This window comes from Pseudopodoces humilis, chromosome 4, assembly GCF_049639895.1.
Source record: "Pseudopodoces humilis isolate 2021_Gansu_Grassland_sample_001 chromosome 4, ASM4963989v1, whole genome shotgun sequence".
Taxonomy (NCBI): Eukaryota; Metazoa; Chordata; class Aves; order Passeriformes; family Paridae; genus Pseudopodoces; species Pseudopodoces humilis.
The window spans coordinates 70,159,373-70,175,983 of record NC_142203.1 but is presented as its reverse complement, the minus strand read 5'-3'; the positions used below and the strand labels follow the sequence as shown (position 1 = coordinate 70,175,983).

Here is a 16,611-nt window from a genome sequence, read left to right as displayed (position 1 = left end):
CTATCTCAGAAGACTACCCTCTCAAGAAACAATACCCTGGATGAATTCTTCTTCTGCGAGTTATTTGCTGAGATATCCTTATCACATAGTTCACAAGTGTCAACAGAGCATGGCTATGCCATCTCCCTGTTTCTACCCTTTGTCTTTTTTTCATTCTGCTCTTACATTCTCATTTCACCCATTTACTCCATTATCTCCAGGTAAAAACTTCTGTAACAAACAAGTTACAATGTGTGCTTTAGGTAAACATTATCTAAACGACAGAAGTCTTCTGATTATCTTCAATCATTCTTAACCAATGTTGGTTTACCCAGTAGATTATTTGTCAACTACTATGAGCCCTCTTCTCAATTATGTCCTAAAACAAGCTTAAAAAATGAAATTCATTAAAGAAATTAGGATTAAAGACCTCAGGTCTCACTAACATACAGTCTTTAGCTAGCCACTCCATATCCTTCCACTCAATCTTCTTCAAAGGATACACCCCTTTCAGCTGACATTCTTCAAGATTACTTCCCATGCCCCTAACCTTTCTTAATAACCAACTGGAACAATGATGAAATCAACCTTACCAAGTGCTCACTGGTCATTAGCTCCCTGCCTAGCCAGCACCAGTACCTGGTGCCAATCCTTTGGTTTCCATGAACAGGCACAGTTCAGGCACATTACTGCACCCTCAGTTTAATTAAATGCGAAAACTCATGCGTCACCTAGCGCTCTGGGCCTTGCTTAGGACCAAACTGAGAAGCAGGGCTCAGAAGCAGCAATCTGAGGAGCCTAACACAACCCTGCTGGCATTTAAATGCTTTGCCATTTTGCATAAACACTTCTTATGGCTATTTTATATCTCAAAAATGGAAAAGGGACAACAGACTTGATTCATCACTCTTATCCCAGCTCAACTGTTCTTATTTCAATAGAGGACTTTGGTACAAAGGAGTAATGTCATTATGAATCATGACAGTGCTTTGTTCTTGTGGTTTTCAAGCACAGAACTTGAAAAGCTTTACAATTGCTGGTGGGAAGCACTGTTGACCTCATTGTACAAATAGTGAGCTTAGGCAGAGAAAGCTGAAGTAATTATCCAAAGGTCATAGAGTGAATCAGTAGCAGATGCAGGACAAGGAGCCACTTACATTCACTCCCAAATTCCGCCCCTCCCCACCCCCCTCACACTGCAAGGAAGTTATAAGCGTAAATCAATAACTGAGGTCACCAAAAACTTTCTGCATGCAGATTGCAGTGAAGTCACCCTCAAAGAAAGCAATGACAAAAGGGAAGGTGCTTAATGAATTTTTCAATGGTCCTTACATAAGGATACAGCAATCCAGGAGGAGGTGAGAAGGCGCTCGCTCTGGAAGCCCTGTAACAAGGCTGCAGTGACAAATCATTACTCCCAGAACACTGCTCAAGGAAATGTAATGCTGCTGTCTTCCAAATGCTGGGTTATAAAACCCTTCACACATACAATATTTAAAACTGTGAATTACACCTGAGAATGTATCCAAACTTCTAACAGTATCAAGTCATGCTAATGGTTATCTGTTTATAGGTCAGAAGGGCAGTAAATTATTGCAAAGGAAAGTAGTAAAGCCACATAGTTGTGCTGTTTAACAGGTGATAGTGAAATGTAGGTGATGAATGAAAACTTCAAGTTTTTATAGCTCCTGCCTCAATCCATATTCACTTATATAAAGATGTCACATTTTTAAACATTTAAAAGTCAAATTGTCTGGAGAATAGATTCATATAAAATTTATTTTCAGAAACTGATATTTAGCCTACTGCTATCAGAGTTGATTGCTCTTATGTATAAGCTTTATTCAAGTTTCTACAGGTTTGAAAATACAAAGATTGACATTTTGGATCCCATACTCAAGTGTGTCATTAACCAGAAATTGAAACGGGAACATTTCCACTTTCTCAGAAATACTCAGTTTGTTAGGGTGATAAGTGTATTAGCTGTTTTTGAGTTTTTGTGAAGCTACTAAATATGACTCTATTTCAACACAGACAGGAAGGGGGAGTCACAATGGCAAAAGAAAAATCCTGAATTGGTTCCTTACCCAGCACAATATGCCCTGAGAATTAAATAGTTTCAAAGCTCTGCCAAAATAGATATTTGTAAGTGGCTAATAGCAGAAATGTTTTATTCTGTTTATGTCAAAGACACGTTTGTCAGGCGCTGGACAGCCAGACAAATCAGGGTCTAATTAGTTCAGTCAATTCTCTCAGTTTTATCCTTTCAGTCTATACTGAGTTATTAAAGCATCAGAAATAAAATGCTACTGAGACAGCAATAAGGGAAATAAGATGTCAGAACTCTATTAACAATGGCATTTTCAGGAAGCAATGTAAATAGAAAATCAAATTTATGCAAGAAATATATATCAGTAAGTAATACTTAATTTAATCATGCTGCATTTATCTTCAAAGCAGCTTTCATATCCAACTGATTTAAAAAAAAAAATGCTTCAACGCATCAACATTGTGACTTCTTTGGAACAGTGACCATCATTCAGATTCAAATTCAGATGCCTACCTAATACAAGAGGATATTGGTCCCCCGTCCAAATAGTACAGTTATACAAATAACAGTATGTGAGTAATAATTTATTCCACCCTCGACATTTAGCCAGCTCAGAAAGAACGCATGACAGTTAAGCAGTTGCAAGATAAAAAGAACCGGAAAATGCCACATTCAACTGAAATGACAGGAAATATTTAGGTAGACAGAATGTAATAAATTTGGCAGACTTATGGGAGTTTAATTGCCCCTTTGTGAAAAGAGATAAATACATGTGAAAACTGTAACTGTGAGGACCAGTTTCTGGGAGGAACAGCTTTCTGTTAGACGTGTCTAAATCTTCATTACTTGAATACAACTGTCAGAGAAAGGAAATTTTCCCGACCCACAATGGTGATGGTTGTGCTGGCAGCAGCAGCTCCCAGCTCCATGCCTGGCACCCAGGGAACAGTGGTCTCCTGCCCCAGAGGGCTGTTGTATGTACCTACAACTTACTGGCCTTACAACAGTTCACATCTGCTAAAACACACATTGATATCTCTCCTACTTCAAACAGCATCTGCCACCCAAATAACTGAGCCTTTTTACTCCCAGATGTCCCCAGAATGAACTTTTTTCCTGCCTCATACCACTGTGAAATAGTACACCTTATTGTGACGGCTGGCAAGTTCCACTTTAGCTCTCACTCAAGTCATCCTGTCCATCAAACCATGATATGGAAAGATTCCTCACTAACACAGGAAAAAAAAATTGTGATTACATCCAAAGCAAGAAGAGGTTTCTCCTAGGCTTCTGATAATTTAAAAAATGATCAGCCCTCCACTTTACAGTGTTTCTGACATTTCAAAGGGTTTTCACAATGTCCTTAAACTTAGTATTTCATGTTTATTTTAACAGAAAGCTTAATATCTTAATTCAATCTCTTAACTTGCTCCTATTATGGAAAAAAAAATGGTTAAAAGGGAATAATGAACATCTCATTTCAGTTTTCCCAAGGTCTCTTTGACAGGCTGTTACCTGGCATTTGTTCCCACACAGAAATGCAGACTTATGTGGGTTCAAAAGGTTGAAGACAAATTAAAAGGGATACCCAAAATACTTATTAATTTTAAGAGAAGGGATTAGTTCAATGTGTAAAGAGCCTTAATAATATTCCTGAAAATCAACAAGCCAGATGAGAAAAAAACATGCTCCTGCTTATTACTTAGGGTTGTGCATTTCACATGTAGTGTTGATCATCTTAGTGATGATGCCATCTAATCATTCAGGAAAACATAAGTGGAATATCTTGATATTTAATAAAAAATAAAAAGGACTTCAGAAAGAAGATGCCCAGATTCATCTAAACTGAATTATCTGCTAGATCTGAGTAACTTTCTGCAGGTTCCTCACACTTTCACTCTTGCCATGTACACAGGGACCCACAAGTGGCTGACATTGCTGTCACTCATCACTAGAAAGAAGGAATCAGGAGTAACTTTCCAATATGTACATGTCCACTAAATTACATGGTCTGACTGACAAAGCACTGAAAGGGAAAAGCTGTAAGTTTTCAAATACTTTTTATAAAGCAAATCTACAGTCCTCTACACTTACTTGTTTTTAGATAAGCACACTATTACAACCACAGTGTTTTCGATAAACTGTTATAACAGAATGAATCCTCAAATAAACTCATAATAAGAATGCATTAGGGTGTGTCTATATAACAGAGGACTCCAGTGTCATCTTGTATTTTACTCACAGAAGCACATACTCTCCATTTCAGATGATGTGATTCTTTTTACTTCTGATGAATAAACATGTCCATGAAATGGATCATATAATATGTGTATCTGCCTTGTATCATACAGCATTGGAGGGAGGAGCTTTCCCTATGTTGAGTACTTGTTTTTCCTAACCCAGCACAAGCAAAAGATTAACTTTTTGTAAAAATTAACTTATGTATGGAGAAGTCCCAGGCTAACTGAGCTCTCTTTACATAATCTTACAACTAGAGCTACAATTCAATTTTGCATTTACACACCATTTTAGATACACTGAGTTTACATTCTCTAACAAACCTGGGCATCATCTCCTATTTAAACTAATCCAGAAATTAAGTAATTTGATGGTGATACAGTAACAGACCAGAATTAGGTCCCAATTCATCTACTCACCAGCCCTCACCTACCTGGGTAGATGACAGTAGCAGTCCAGCTGCACACTTGCATGTAGAATTCTCACAGTCAGCACAAGTAATGAAAAATATTAATCAAAATTTCTCATGCCCCTTTAATGATATTCCCATGAAAAAAATTAAAAACAATGGCCTAAATATTTAAATACCTTTTTAATGTATATCAGAATTCACATTTCTGAAAGTTGACAAGGATTACCTCCAGACCTACCCCTGGCTCTCTGATTTTACCTGAAGCTTGGAATCTCTGGTAAGGGGCATAAGATAATGTTTCAAAATGCTGATATCAGCTTATTAACCAGAATGTTCAAGTTATGAATAAATAAATAAATCTAAGATTTAGAAAAAATTGGAAATATTATAGTTGCACAACCAGACAGATTATTATATTCAAAGCTTGCTTACACATATATCAGGTCAAGTGGGAATGCTGAACTTGTGCTGATGTTTCAGCCGTAAGTTTGTGTCTTCAACAGGTGCTAAACATGGTTTTATTAAAAAGGAGGTTACTGTTGTATTATTACTATTTTTTGCTGAGGGACTTAGGTTTCTTTTCAGGGCCCTGTTTTCTCTGGGATACTCCCTCACAGTTCTTATTATTATTTCAGTTCTGTTTTAGGAAAGATTCTCTAAAGGTTCATTTGTTTCTTGTTTTTCGTGTTTATTCATATATATAATTAAAAGACTTGGCAATCTTCCCCAAACTTTTTGCACAAGTTCAACTCACCATTGCATGGCTTAAGTTAGTTTAATAGCACAAAATGGCTCTGAAATACGTAGGTTTTTTTTCCTTTATACTTATTTTTACCTAATTAACAATAGACATGTAAATTATTTTTCTTAGCGATCTAATGACTTATCACTTGTGTGCTGCACTGCAGCATTCTGTATCTAATCATTTACTATTACTCAAAAACTTCTAGAAGAAGATGAAGAAAGAGACAACACCCTAAACCTTCTATTTTCTTTTGCTCTTTAAACTCCTCACTTTTTCACCCAGTGACTTAAAAATCTTTCTAATTTACACACTTACACTTTTAGTTTTTCTACTTAACAGTTGTTTTCATGGTGTTATATGAAATTCAATGTTTTCTTGGATCTCAGAGCTAGGTATCAGAAACAAGGGCACACTCTGTGCCTCAGACTCTAACAGTGACCTACAAGTCAGTTTGCATATTCATTCACATGATGTTTGCACCCAGGAACACAGAACAGATGGCTTTCTGCACTGGCAATGCTGGCCAGAAGCAAGTCTTTCTACATGTATGCTGATACCAGAACACCACTGTGTATCCCAGGTCCTCTATCCCTCTCAACTTCAAAATCTCCAGAGACCCCCAGGTAGTGTGTTCACACTTAATGCAAAAGTTACATCTAAAAGTAACCATTCTGTCTCCTTCAACCCCACGCCTAAATGTGCACATTCATTACAAGGGACACTCTCAAATACACCAAAACCACAAATGACAAGGAGTCCCAGAGCTGAACAAGTTCTGAAGGATAGACATTCAAAAAGAAGCCATATTAATTACTGAATGCTGCAGGTCTTATGAGGGGCATATGGATCTCTGGAAAATAAATGGTCTCCACAGCTGTCACTTAACATCCAGATAAGTTCAGTTGCTCACAGGCAACTACCTTTGCAGTCCTGTGCTCTCACTTAATGAGATGAGTTCTCCATTAAAATTTTCAGTTTCATTTTCTGTAACCATGAACATAAATGGTTCCTGACTAAAATGATGTTCTCAATATGACTGTGGATAAAAGCTTTTCTGCTCAGGTTTAAAAGTGACAGCCTGCAAGAGTAGGTTCTTGACCTAGTCACAGAAGGGACCAAGGTTCTTAGAATCACAGAACTATTTAGGTTGGAAAAGACTTCTAAGATCATGAAATCCAACCATTAATCCAGCACTGCTCACCACTAAACCATGTCCCCAGCTCCCACATCTACACATCTTCTAAATGCTTGCAGGGATGGTGACTCCACCACTTCCCTGGGCAGCCTGTTTTCAGTGAAGAAATGTTTTCAGTGAAGAAATGTTTTCTCATATCCAACTGAAACCTGTCCAGGCACAACTTGAGGTCATTTCCTCTTGTCCTTTCACTTGTCCCTTGGGAGAACAGACTGACCCCCATCTGGCTACACCCTCCTTTCAGGTCACTGTGGAGTGTGAGAAGGTCACCTCCAAGTCTCCCTTTATGCAGGCTGAGTTCCTGCAGCTCCCTCAGCCACTCCTCCCAGACCTGTGCTCCAGACCCTTCCCCAGCTTTGTTGCCCTTCTCTGGACAATCTCCAGCACCTCAGGGTCCTTCTTGCTGTGAGGAAACAAAGCTGAACACAAGATTCAAAGTGCGGCCTCACCAGTGTCCCCAGCACAGGGAGATGAGCACTGCCCTGGTCCTGCTGGCCACACTACTGCTGACACAAGCCCAGTGTTATTTGCCTTCTTGGCCACCTGGGCACACTCCAGCTCATGTCCAGCCACCAAAAACCAGCACCTCCAGGTCCTTTGCCACTCAGCAGCTTTCCAGCCACTCTGTCCCAGCCTGGAGCTGCAGGGGGTTGTTGTGACCCAAGGGCAGGACCCAGTGCTTGGCCTTGTTGAATCTCACACAATTGGCCTCAGCCCATGGATCCAGCCTGTGCAGATCCCTCTGCAGAGCCTTCCTGACCTCCAGAAAATCCACACTCCACCCAACTTGGTGTTCTCAAACTGACTAAAGGAGCTCTTGATTCCCTCATTCAGATCATCAGTAAAAGTAACAGTGCTGGCCCCAGCAGAGAGCCCTGGGGCACACCACACCGGCCCCAGGATGTAATTCCATGCACCAGGCACTCTCTGGGCTAGGCCATCAGCCAGGTTTTTTTCCACATTCACCAGTGCACCCATCCAAGCTATGAACTGCCAGTTTTTCCAGAAGAATGTTGCAGAAGACAGAGACAAAAGCTTTACTAAATCACAGGCAGACACCAGCTCCAGCCTAATCCACCAAGCAGTTCTTTGTGAAAACTCCTCTGAAGTTTTAAAGCAGAGACACTCATCAGATGCATCGTACAACTAAGGTAATTGATGTTCATAATTCAGCTCCAGAGAGTAAGAGGAGTTTTTGAAATTACACACCAGAAAACAGAAGACATCCTGAGTGTTTTTCTGGTCTGCTCCAGTCAGTAGAATTGTTACCACTTATGGAGAACAGATGGGGAAAGATTTAACATGGAATTAAATGCCTCTATTAAAGTTTAATGAGAAATTACTTTATTTCCAGGCAGAGATCAACTTCAAGGTAATCCAGACTTCCAAGAGAAGTCAGAGGACATAATTTGCTTTCCTGTACTCTAAATCTTAGTAAGTAACTCAGCCTGAGAGCCCATGCATATGTGTGGGTAGCTTAGAATATTTATGCTTCAGATTGACCATTTTCTTGCTCAGACAGGAGAAACTCATGTATCCCTTTTTCTGTTGACGGTACTGTGAAACATCTTTGGCACATGATGGCACTGAATGTCTACATGATGTGTTTCTACCCATGTTGCAAAATCTGAAATTATACAAACAAAGCCTCAAAATGTAGAGCAATGTGTGTTACTGGAACTCAGAGAGATGTGTCAGACATTTTTGGCATTTGGCATAAATAGACGACAACCAAAAATTGTTATGCAATGATATTTAATGTATTCACTGGATCAGAGACAGGTAATCACGCTGCTATAAACAAAAATCACATGCAACGTGTATGCACACTTGCAGTAAATGCTGTAGACACCTGATCTGTGCTGATGACGCCTCACCAGTTACATTCTGCTTATAGAAGGAGATGAGTCCAGCTGTCTCGAGAGCTTAAGAAATTTGTCCTATGGTGGATAAAATCCTGGAAGGAGACTCCTTACAAACTTCATATGGCAAACTGTGCATCAGAAAAACTTTAAGTTCAAACTTTTCTGCAGCTCAAAATGAAAGACTCAAGCTAAATCTTAGGGTATTCAGAACTAACTCGAAGAGATATTTCTGCAGGCAATCATCCTGGTACAGACAGATAACGAATTCCCACCTTCTTAGCTGAAAGAAAATTACACCCTCAGCTCTCATGAAAAATCGTTCTGCCATACAAAGACCAACCTTTAGTGCCCTGAACTGATAATCACCTGGCTTTCATTAAATAAAGACACTTCTAATTAAACAACCTGATCAACACACAAAAATGTGTGCTTTGCAGGCAAGAGATGGCAAGCAATTTATCTTTCAATATAGTAATCACTTCTATCACACTATCTGTAATCTACAGTGATGAATATTTAGATTATGAAATCCTAGATGAGTTACAGACTGTATTCATTTCTACAGCAAGAAACAGCAACTCTGTTTGCATTTTCAGAAACAGGATTCCAGTTGTTGGATTTTTCACTTTTTCACTAAGAAACATTTTCACTTTTTACCAAAATATGTTCTCACAGGATGATCTCCCTCTTGAAAGGTTGGTGAAGAGAATACACAACAGTCAAAGAAAAGTTCAAGTTGGATGGGAACTGTGCTAGTTAGCAAGTCTACACTGCACCAAAACAAGGCAAACTTCAAAGTACATTAGGTTCTTGGTTCAGTTGGGCTTTGAAAGCTGCCAGCACGGATTTTCCTGAAGTTCAGGAATGTAATGTTAATTATAACATGAAGGACATGCCACACTTGGAGGAATCAGACAAGTCTAGGAAATGGGAAATCAAGGATGTAAGTACATGAGAAACTGATTTTCAAGAGTCTCAGATTTTGAAAAGGGATAAAGACTGCTGACTCAAAGGGCATGTGCATAGGTCAAATGGACTATACAACAGTAGTGATGACATGTGGCTAGGCAGCTGGTTTGCTTACACTCCTAATGACTGCCAGGTAAACAGGTAACTCCACAAAGTGATGGACAGAAGTTTCCTTCCTCAAGGCCTGTAGCATAACACAAAATCTTTGACAGCAAGTGCATTCATATGCAGCCTTGAATCCACTGAAGAAAGCCTTACTCTCACTTCAAAGTGAGAGGATGCTGGTGAGTATGGCCACAATTCACTCTCCCAAGAGCCACTACAGCGTTAGATGGAGAGACTAAGAGTTTGCGAAGTGCTTCTCAAGGACAGGCAGTTCTTCTGCAAATTTAAATTCTCATGTAAATCCAGAGGTGACGTTTCACAAGTGTAGAAGTATCATCAGAAGCCTACAAAGCCAAGAGGATGTTTTGATCTCGGAGAACGGAAAGGAAGGCACTGCCTTCTTTCCAGATTTATCACTCAACAGAAAAATATACACCAGAGATGACTTCACCCAAGGAAAATATTTCCGGTAGGAGGGATGGTTTTTAAGCTAAATAGATGAAACTGAAAGAGACATAGTCAAAGAAAACAAAATTAAAATGAAAATATCTTAAAAGAGACTGGAGACAAGGCTGATTAAAGATTGTTGAACAAAGAGATGGTGAACTGGCACAGATCTCAGTTAAGAGGTGAACTGAGTGAGTTGAGAGTGAAGTGTGTATCACCAGGAATACAGTGTCATTCACATCAAGAAAATAGACTGGGCAAGCCAAACAGTTCTACTGTGGCACACATTCCAGGGAATTGAGTGTGGGTGGAATTCTGTTGTGAATGCTAGCAATGCACAGGTATTGCAATGCTGATATTTCATTTTTGCATAAATATTTCATATTCATCTGCATTCCTGTTCGGTGTTAACAGTTTTTAGAAATGACAGATAAATTAACTATGACCTAGTATCTTAGAGGTAAAAGGAAAAAAAACATTATTTTTCTTCATGCTATTACAGGGTAGTCTATGTTTGAAATATCACTGCTAATCACTTTGAACACCCATGAAAAAGCACCCAAAACCTGACATTCTCAGTAAAAAAAAACAGAAAGAATGAGGATAAAAACATTATCTCATTTTTACAGATAAGAGAAGCACAGAGAGAGATCAGAGGATTTGCAGAAAGTAACATAGGTAAAGCAAGGCTATTCCTGACAGTTACTCATGCTAAAACTGTCTCTGTCTGGCCTTGCAAAATTATTCCAATACCCTTGAGTCCCTAGTCAAATTAGTTCTTTATTTATTATACCAGTTTTCAAGTATCTTTCAGATGGGCTCATCCATTGTTCCCATACAGCTGGGTAAACAGACAAAGTCAATTCTATCATGAAGGTTTACCTTGTAGCATTCAAAACCATTCACATATGTGGATTTTTTTTTTTTCTTTAAGCAAGCTAAGAATGTGCTTAAAGGTGACCTGTGCTGAAAAAAAATGGATCCAGGGAAGTTTGGGGACAATTACAAAGAAAAGGCTTCTGAATAATTACAAGTTTCGATATCTTTTTCAAAGGAAAAAATTAATAAATTAAATAAGTAATGTCTGAAGCTTTAGTATGCAATCATCCATATTATGGTAAGAAAAAAAAAAAAAAAAAAGAAAGGACAGAATCTTAGTTGCCAAAATCAAAAGAAACCAAGGCTTACTATTTTTTGCAGATAAAGGCTTTTTTGGACTTAACTGTGAAGTGGTACAAGTGCATTCAGCAATTATTAAGAAAAAAGAAAATGCCTTCCCAAAAGTCAGTTTTATTAGGAATTTACCGTATACTGAAAATCAGACCATGTCTTTCAGGATGCTTGCATGATGCTTAGCATTGAACAGTACCTCATTCCTGATGAGGGCCACTGGCAAACCCCAAAAGAGGTGGCAGAGATCAAAACAGAGGGAGAGGGGTGATGATACACCATTGAAAATAAATTCTTGATATTCCTATCCGTCTTTAATCCCACTCCATACCCATGCTTCTTCTACGCAAGGAAGAACTGAAGTTTCACACACACACACACACCAGAATATTTGTGAATCAAGGGAATTAGCAGATGTGTTGGTAATCTTCCACAAATAAGAAAGAAATGCTGCCAGCTGTACTTGTAAATTCAAAGATTAACATTAATAAGCAGTCCTAAGACTACAGGTATTATCTTTCCTTAAGGTAACAGAACTCAAGAACTCCAGTTCTGCAGAAACTCAGTTGCCTATCTAACTTTTGTGCCTCAAGTCCTACCCTGCACTGCAGAACAGCTACAGATTCATCAGCCAGAATGTGCCAAATCAAACTGGATTCTTGCCACTGTTTGAGATGGCTCTGAAGCAGAGAGTATATAAACTAGGTCAGACATGATTACCTAGAACAAGGGCAATTTTCTTTACATGTCTGTGTAAAGCTTCTGAAAAATGGCAAAAACTGAACGTTTGGGTGCTGCGGAGAGTATATCCAAAAATCATTTTTGATAGAAAAGTTTAACTACATTTTAATATGAATGATATTTTCTATTAACAGCAAGGCAGAAGCCTATTTTTCAGTAATGCTCTTCCTTTACCAAAGTGCTATCTCTCTGAATCTGAGTCAACTTTAGTGACCACTTTAATATTCACTTTACAATTAATGCTTCTTTTTATGGGTTGGTAGAAGGTAAACCAATTTCAGTTCAGCTTCTAGGTATTGAATTTATTATAAAAAGTTATGTACTTAAAACTCCTATAATGAAACCAGAGGCATCATGAGATATTAACCTAGAGTTAATGCTGAGAAGGCCACTTTGAATAATTCAATTCATGTCACCTTAAGTATCTTTTCAAATGGAATTAACTTTATCTCACAAAAAAAGGAAGTTCCATGTTCCAGTTACTGATTATTGACTCCAAGAGAGTTCTGACTTAAATCATCTTACCACCATCTTCCCAGCAATTTTATTTCACTACTACCAGGATGTTTCTTTACATTCTGAGGGCTGACTTTCATTATAAAGAAGCAATATTAACTAAGAGGAAAACATGGTTTCAGAGTTACTGCTATCGTTAGGCGATACTAAAACAGACAAAAATAAAAGTTAACACCAAAGCATCTGCATTAGTTCAGTACAGCTACAAACCAGGGCTGCATTTCAGACACATGCACACAGCTACTGCAGTCATTTATATCCTATAGAACTCCACCTCTTTTTACAAAACTGCCATCAATGTTTGGTAAGGCTGCTGCTCTCTTGACCTGTTAATTGTCTTATTCTGACTGAAACCCCAGCATTTAAACACTGAAAGGAGACGTTTCCAAGTACCTATCTAAGCCCAGGGGAAAGTGACAGCTCATGATCCAAATTATGGTAGGGTAAGAATGACGGAGACAGCCAGGTGAAAAGCAGAAGCAGGAGGCATTAAGATACACGTGTAGCACTAGAAATTACTCCAAACTAACAAGTAAGAAAAAAGGGGGTAAATGAACAGAAACAAGAAAGAACAGCTCCAAACAGGCAGAACAAAGAAGTGTTTTATTGTGCAGTGCAGCTGTGCAGTCCAATGCTTCTGCAAGAGATGGGGAAAAGCGGAACAACATCGTACATTGAAAGACAGAGACCCGGTAAAATCAGCAGTGTCCTGAAACAGGAAATGCTGATTATGTCTCCTAGACAGTTCTACAAAGAGAAAACCATGTATCAAGCTAGTTATCTTGCTTTAAACCCAGACATAGCCAAGATTTCCTTAACCCAGACAAAATCAAGCAAAAAGAAAGAGATTTCAAATGGATCTGGATTCAAACAAAGCTCACAAAGACTTTCATTATCCTAACATTTAAATAAGATTGCTCTTGTCCAAGTCCATCTTAGAACAGAAAGGGAGAGCACATGAGCTTCGGTGGGGCAGAAGGAACTGGCATGGGCAGTACTTGGAGCAGGAGGTTCTGGGTCTGTCCTCTTCCAATTCTTTCCTCAAAAATCCCTCGCTGCTGTGTTCCCCTTCCACAGATCCCATCAGGCAGACAAAACAATGCTGGACTGAACTACTGTGCTAAGAAAACACTCAAATAGAACAAAGAGAGATCCATCAGGACACTAAGGGGTCACAGTTCAGGTATTAAAAGATGTGTGAAAATAACACATGTCCCATCAAAAAGAAGCCCAGTGATCCTTCTTGGGTTTCCAAAGCGATCCCATAAAGGAGTGCCTGAGGGAAAGAACAGACAGAGGGGGCCAGTCCTGCTTACCTCTCCACAGTTTCTAGACTGTGAGGAGAAACACAGCACAAAGTGCTAGTTTGGGTGAAAAACGGTAATAATTTATAAAGCCAAAAGCAAAGAACAAGAAAATTGAAGAGGAAGGCTAGAAACATCAGAAACATTTTGCACGCTATAAGAAAAACCAGTTGAAGCATGTTTTAACAGGTTTTTATCTATGTCTACAATGCTTTGCACTCAACAAGAGGACTAGGGTAATTTCAAACCTGCTAGGCTGGACCTGTAAAATATGTAACCATAAAAAAAATGTCAAGACAAACTCCAATATAATATCTGAATTTGCATTTGTGGACAAAAGTACCTGTAAGTACAGTGAGAAGAAATAACAGAATCAAAGACAAGCTTAATAGAAGTTTGAACATGAAACTAGAAAACAGTATTAATGAAGTCTCTGTGCATACACTGTGATTAGGAAGACAGAAGGACAAGAGGAGATGAATGTGGACTGTTGAACTAATTTGATAGCCAGTGGACTAAAGGTTTCCTATTATCTGCTTCCATGCCTTTGTCCTATAGATGTGATGACACTGGATCCCTCAGTACTAAGGGCTAACATAATATAGGATAAATGTATTTAAAGTTGAAAGGCTAGAAATGAAACATTCAGGGCAAAACCTGAAAGACAGATTGGCATCTTCAAAACACAGCTACCACAGTGCTTTTGGAGTTCATGGACTCCTCTGGATTATTTTCCATGGAGATCCCCAGCAAGCTGCATGCCATACAAGCAGCAACACAGACATCATCCATTCTGGAAGGACATTATTGCTTTGAATTCAATGCCATCACAAAAATGGATGGCAGATATAAACACAAAATAATGGAAATGAAATGTTTATAAAAGGTTAAAAGCCTGACAAACAGCTTAATGTCCGACAATGTTGGACCAAAAAAAAATGCTAAAATAGAGCTAAAAAAACATATCATCAGGACAAAAAAAAAAAAAAGCATTCCTGATGCCAATGAAGTCACGGAGTATTGCTACCTGCTTCCTGAGAGAATTAAAAGACTCCTTCCTGCACAGTCTCCTGAGAAGCAGGATCTAACTGTATAATTCTCACAGCAGGGAACCACCGGGATGCCAGAATCAGGCCTCCTTTTGGATACTCTGTGCTGATGACTTTACTTCTAGCCCTTTTATAAATAAGCCTTTAAGACTGTTCCAGCAGAAGAGGGGATCAAGGGCATAACCTCTACAAAAAGGTGTTAGGTAGGATGGATTCTGGAGATCTGCAGATGGAAGCTGCTACCAGAGAACAGAAAGCAAGAACATGGGGTAGAGCACTTGCATAGGCAGCCTTCTCCTCCAGGGTATAATTTGCCATCAGCAGGGATTCAAACCGATCACCTAGCTACCAGAAGAAAATCTCAAGCAAGCACATTCTCAAGGCTTTGGGCACTTACATCAGAGAAACATTTTACCACTTAATTTAACATGTATCCCTAGTCAACGTTTTCTGGTTTTACTGCATATAGAACTATAGGTCTTCTATAAATAGCTCAAATCAGATGAGCTGCTTTACAGACTTGAGAAAGCTCTTATTGACCAAATACATCATCTGTAATGCCCTTTTCAATCATCAAAAGCCACACTGAAAATGTGAAAGGCTATATCTACAGTGACTGCAATTATTTTCCTGTTTAAATAACAGAACAGAAAGCAGAACAGCATCCTAACTTTTTCCTTTGTAAAGGTGTGTTTCCCATGACTCCTACTCCATTACAACATGGTCAATTAATTTGACCCATTCTATTGACCCAAAACTTGTTGGGGCATTTTTCTTTGTTTTCCTACCATCTACATATTAAGGCAAGGACTCATGGAAAACCAATCACAAAACAGTATTTGACACTTTATGATGTAAGATAATACACTCTCATCTAAAAGATGTTTTGACTAGGTCATTAAAAAAAAATAAAAAAGAGATGGCAAAAAAGAGCTTACCTTCTGCTGCTCCTTTTCCTTGGCAGAACTGAGTTCAGAAAGGGAGTGTGATAGTTTTTCTTGCTGCTCAGCCAGGTACTTCTGATAGAGGCTCAAAAGTTCTTGGCATTCTCTGTACTGCTGCTGCAGGGGTGAGACATCAGAAGTTAAGGGAAAAACACTCTTTAGTGAACAGTTATAGCCAAATATATACCAACTTATTCTGTGTAAATCTGATTTAGATCCATAACAGTTCAATTTAAAAACAGATACCGTGTGTTTGAGTAGCGTCTAATGATGATAAATCTGACTAAAGATGAATGTTCAAGTACAACCTTCTTCCTACTCAGAGTGGAAGAAGAAGAAGAATTGCACCAAATTCTTTTATCATCGGAAAAGGGACAGCAGCAGGAGGCAGGTGATGACATTGTTTCAGCGGGAACAACTACAACCCTCTTATTTGTATTCAGCAAAGCCAGCCATTACCAATGTTTATTTATAAATAAATAAATAGCCAGCCAAGTAAGTAAATAGTCCATTTTTAAGCACAGACATCGATTCACAAGCCCACATACCCAAATCCAATCTCTTTGCTTGAGCGCCAATGGCTCAAAACCCCACAGCCACAGATGCAGTGCTACAGGCCTTTTACAGACCAGCAATAATTTTTGGACAGTAATCTGGAGAAGCAAGCAACTGTGGTGTTTGCAAGTATATTAGCAACAGTGTCCTGCCTTGCTTGCAGCATTGAAATTCCAACAGGAAATAAATCTGCTCTTCACCTGTCATTGTGTAATTCCCTCCCTTGCTCATGTAGCATGGTAAACCATTTATGCTCCCCTCTCTCCCCCCTCACTTTTAATTATGCATGCAGATGGGAGAAGGGCTCGCTGTCCAAAGAGATTACTC

General features: G+C 38.9%; 1 protein-coding gene across 1 annotated transcript in view; it reads right to left on the bottom strand.

The window, feature by feature from the left end:
* The window catches only part of KIAA1328 (KIAA1328 ortholog), a 173,445-nt gene that overhangs the window by 86,182 nt on the left and 70,652 nt on the right, over window positions 1–16,611 (bottom strand). The window contains exon 6 of the mRNA XM_088054534.1: window positions 15,724–15,854. Coding sequence (XP_087910660.1) covers window positions 15,724–15,854 — 131 coding nt within the window. The remainder of the gene's footprint in view (window positions 1–15,723; window positions 15,855–16,611) is intronic.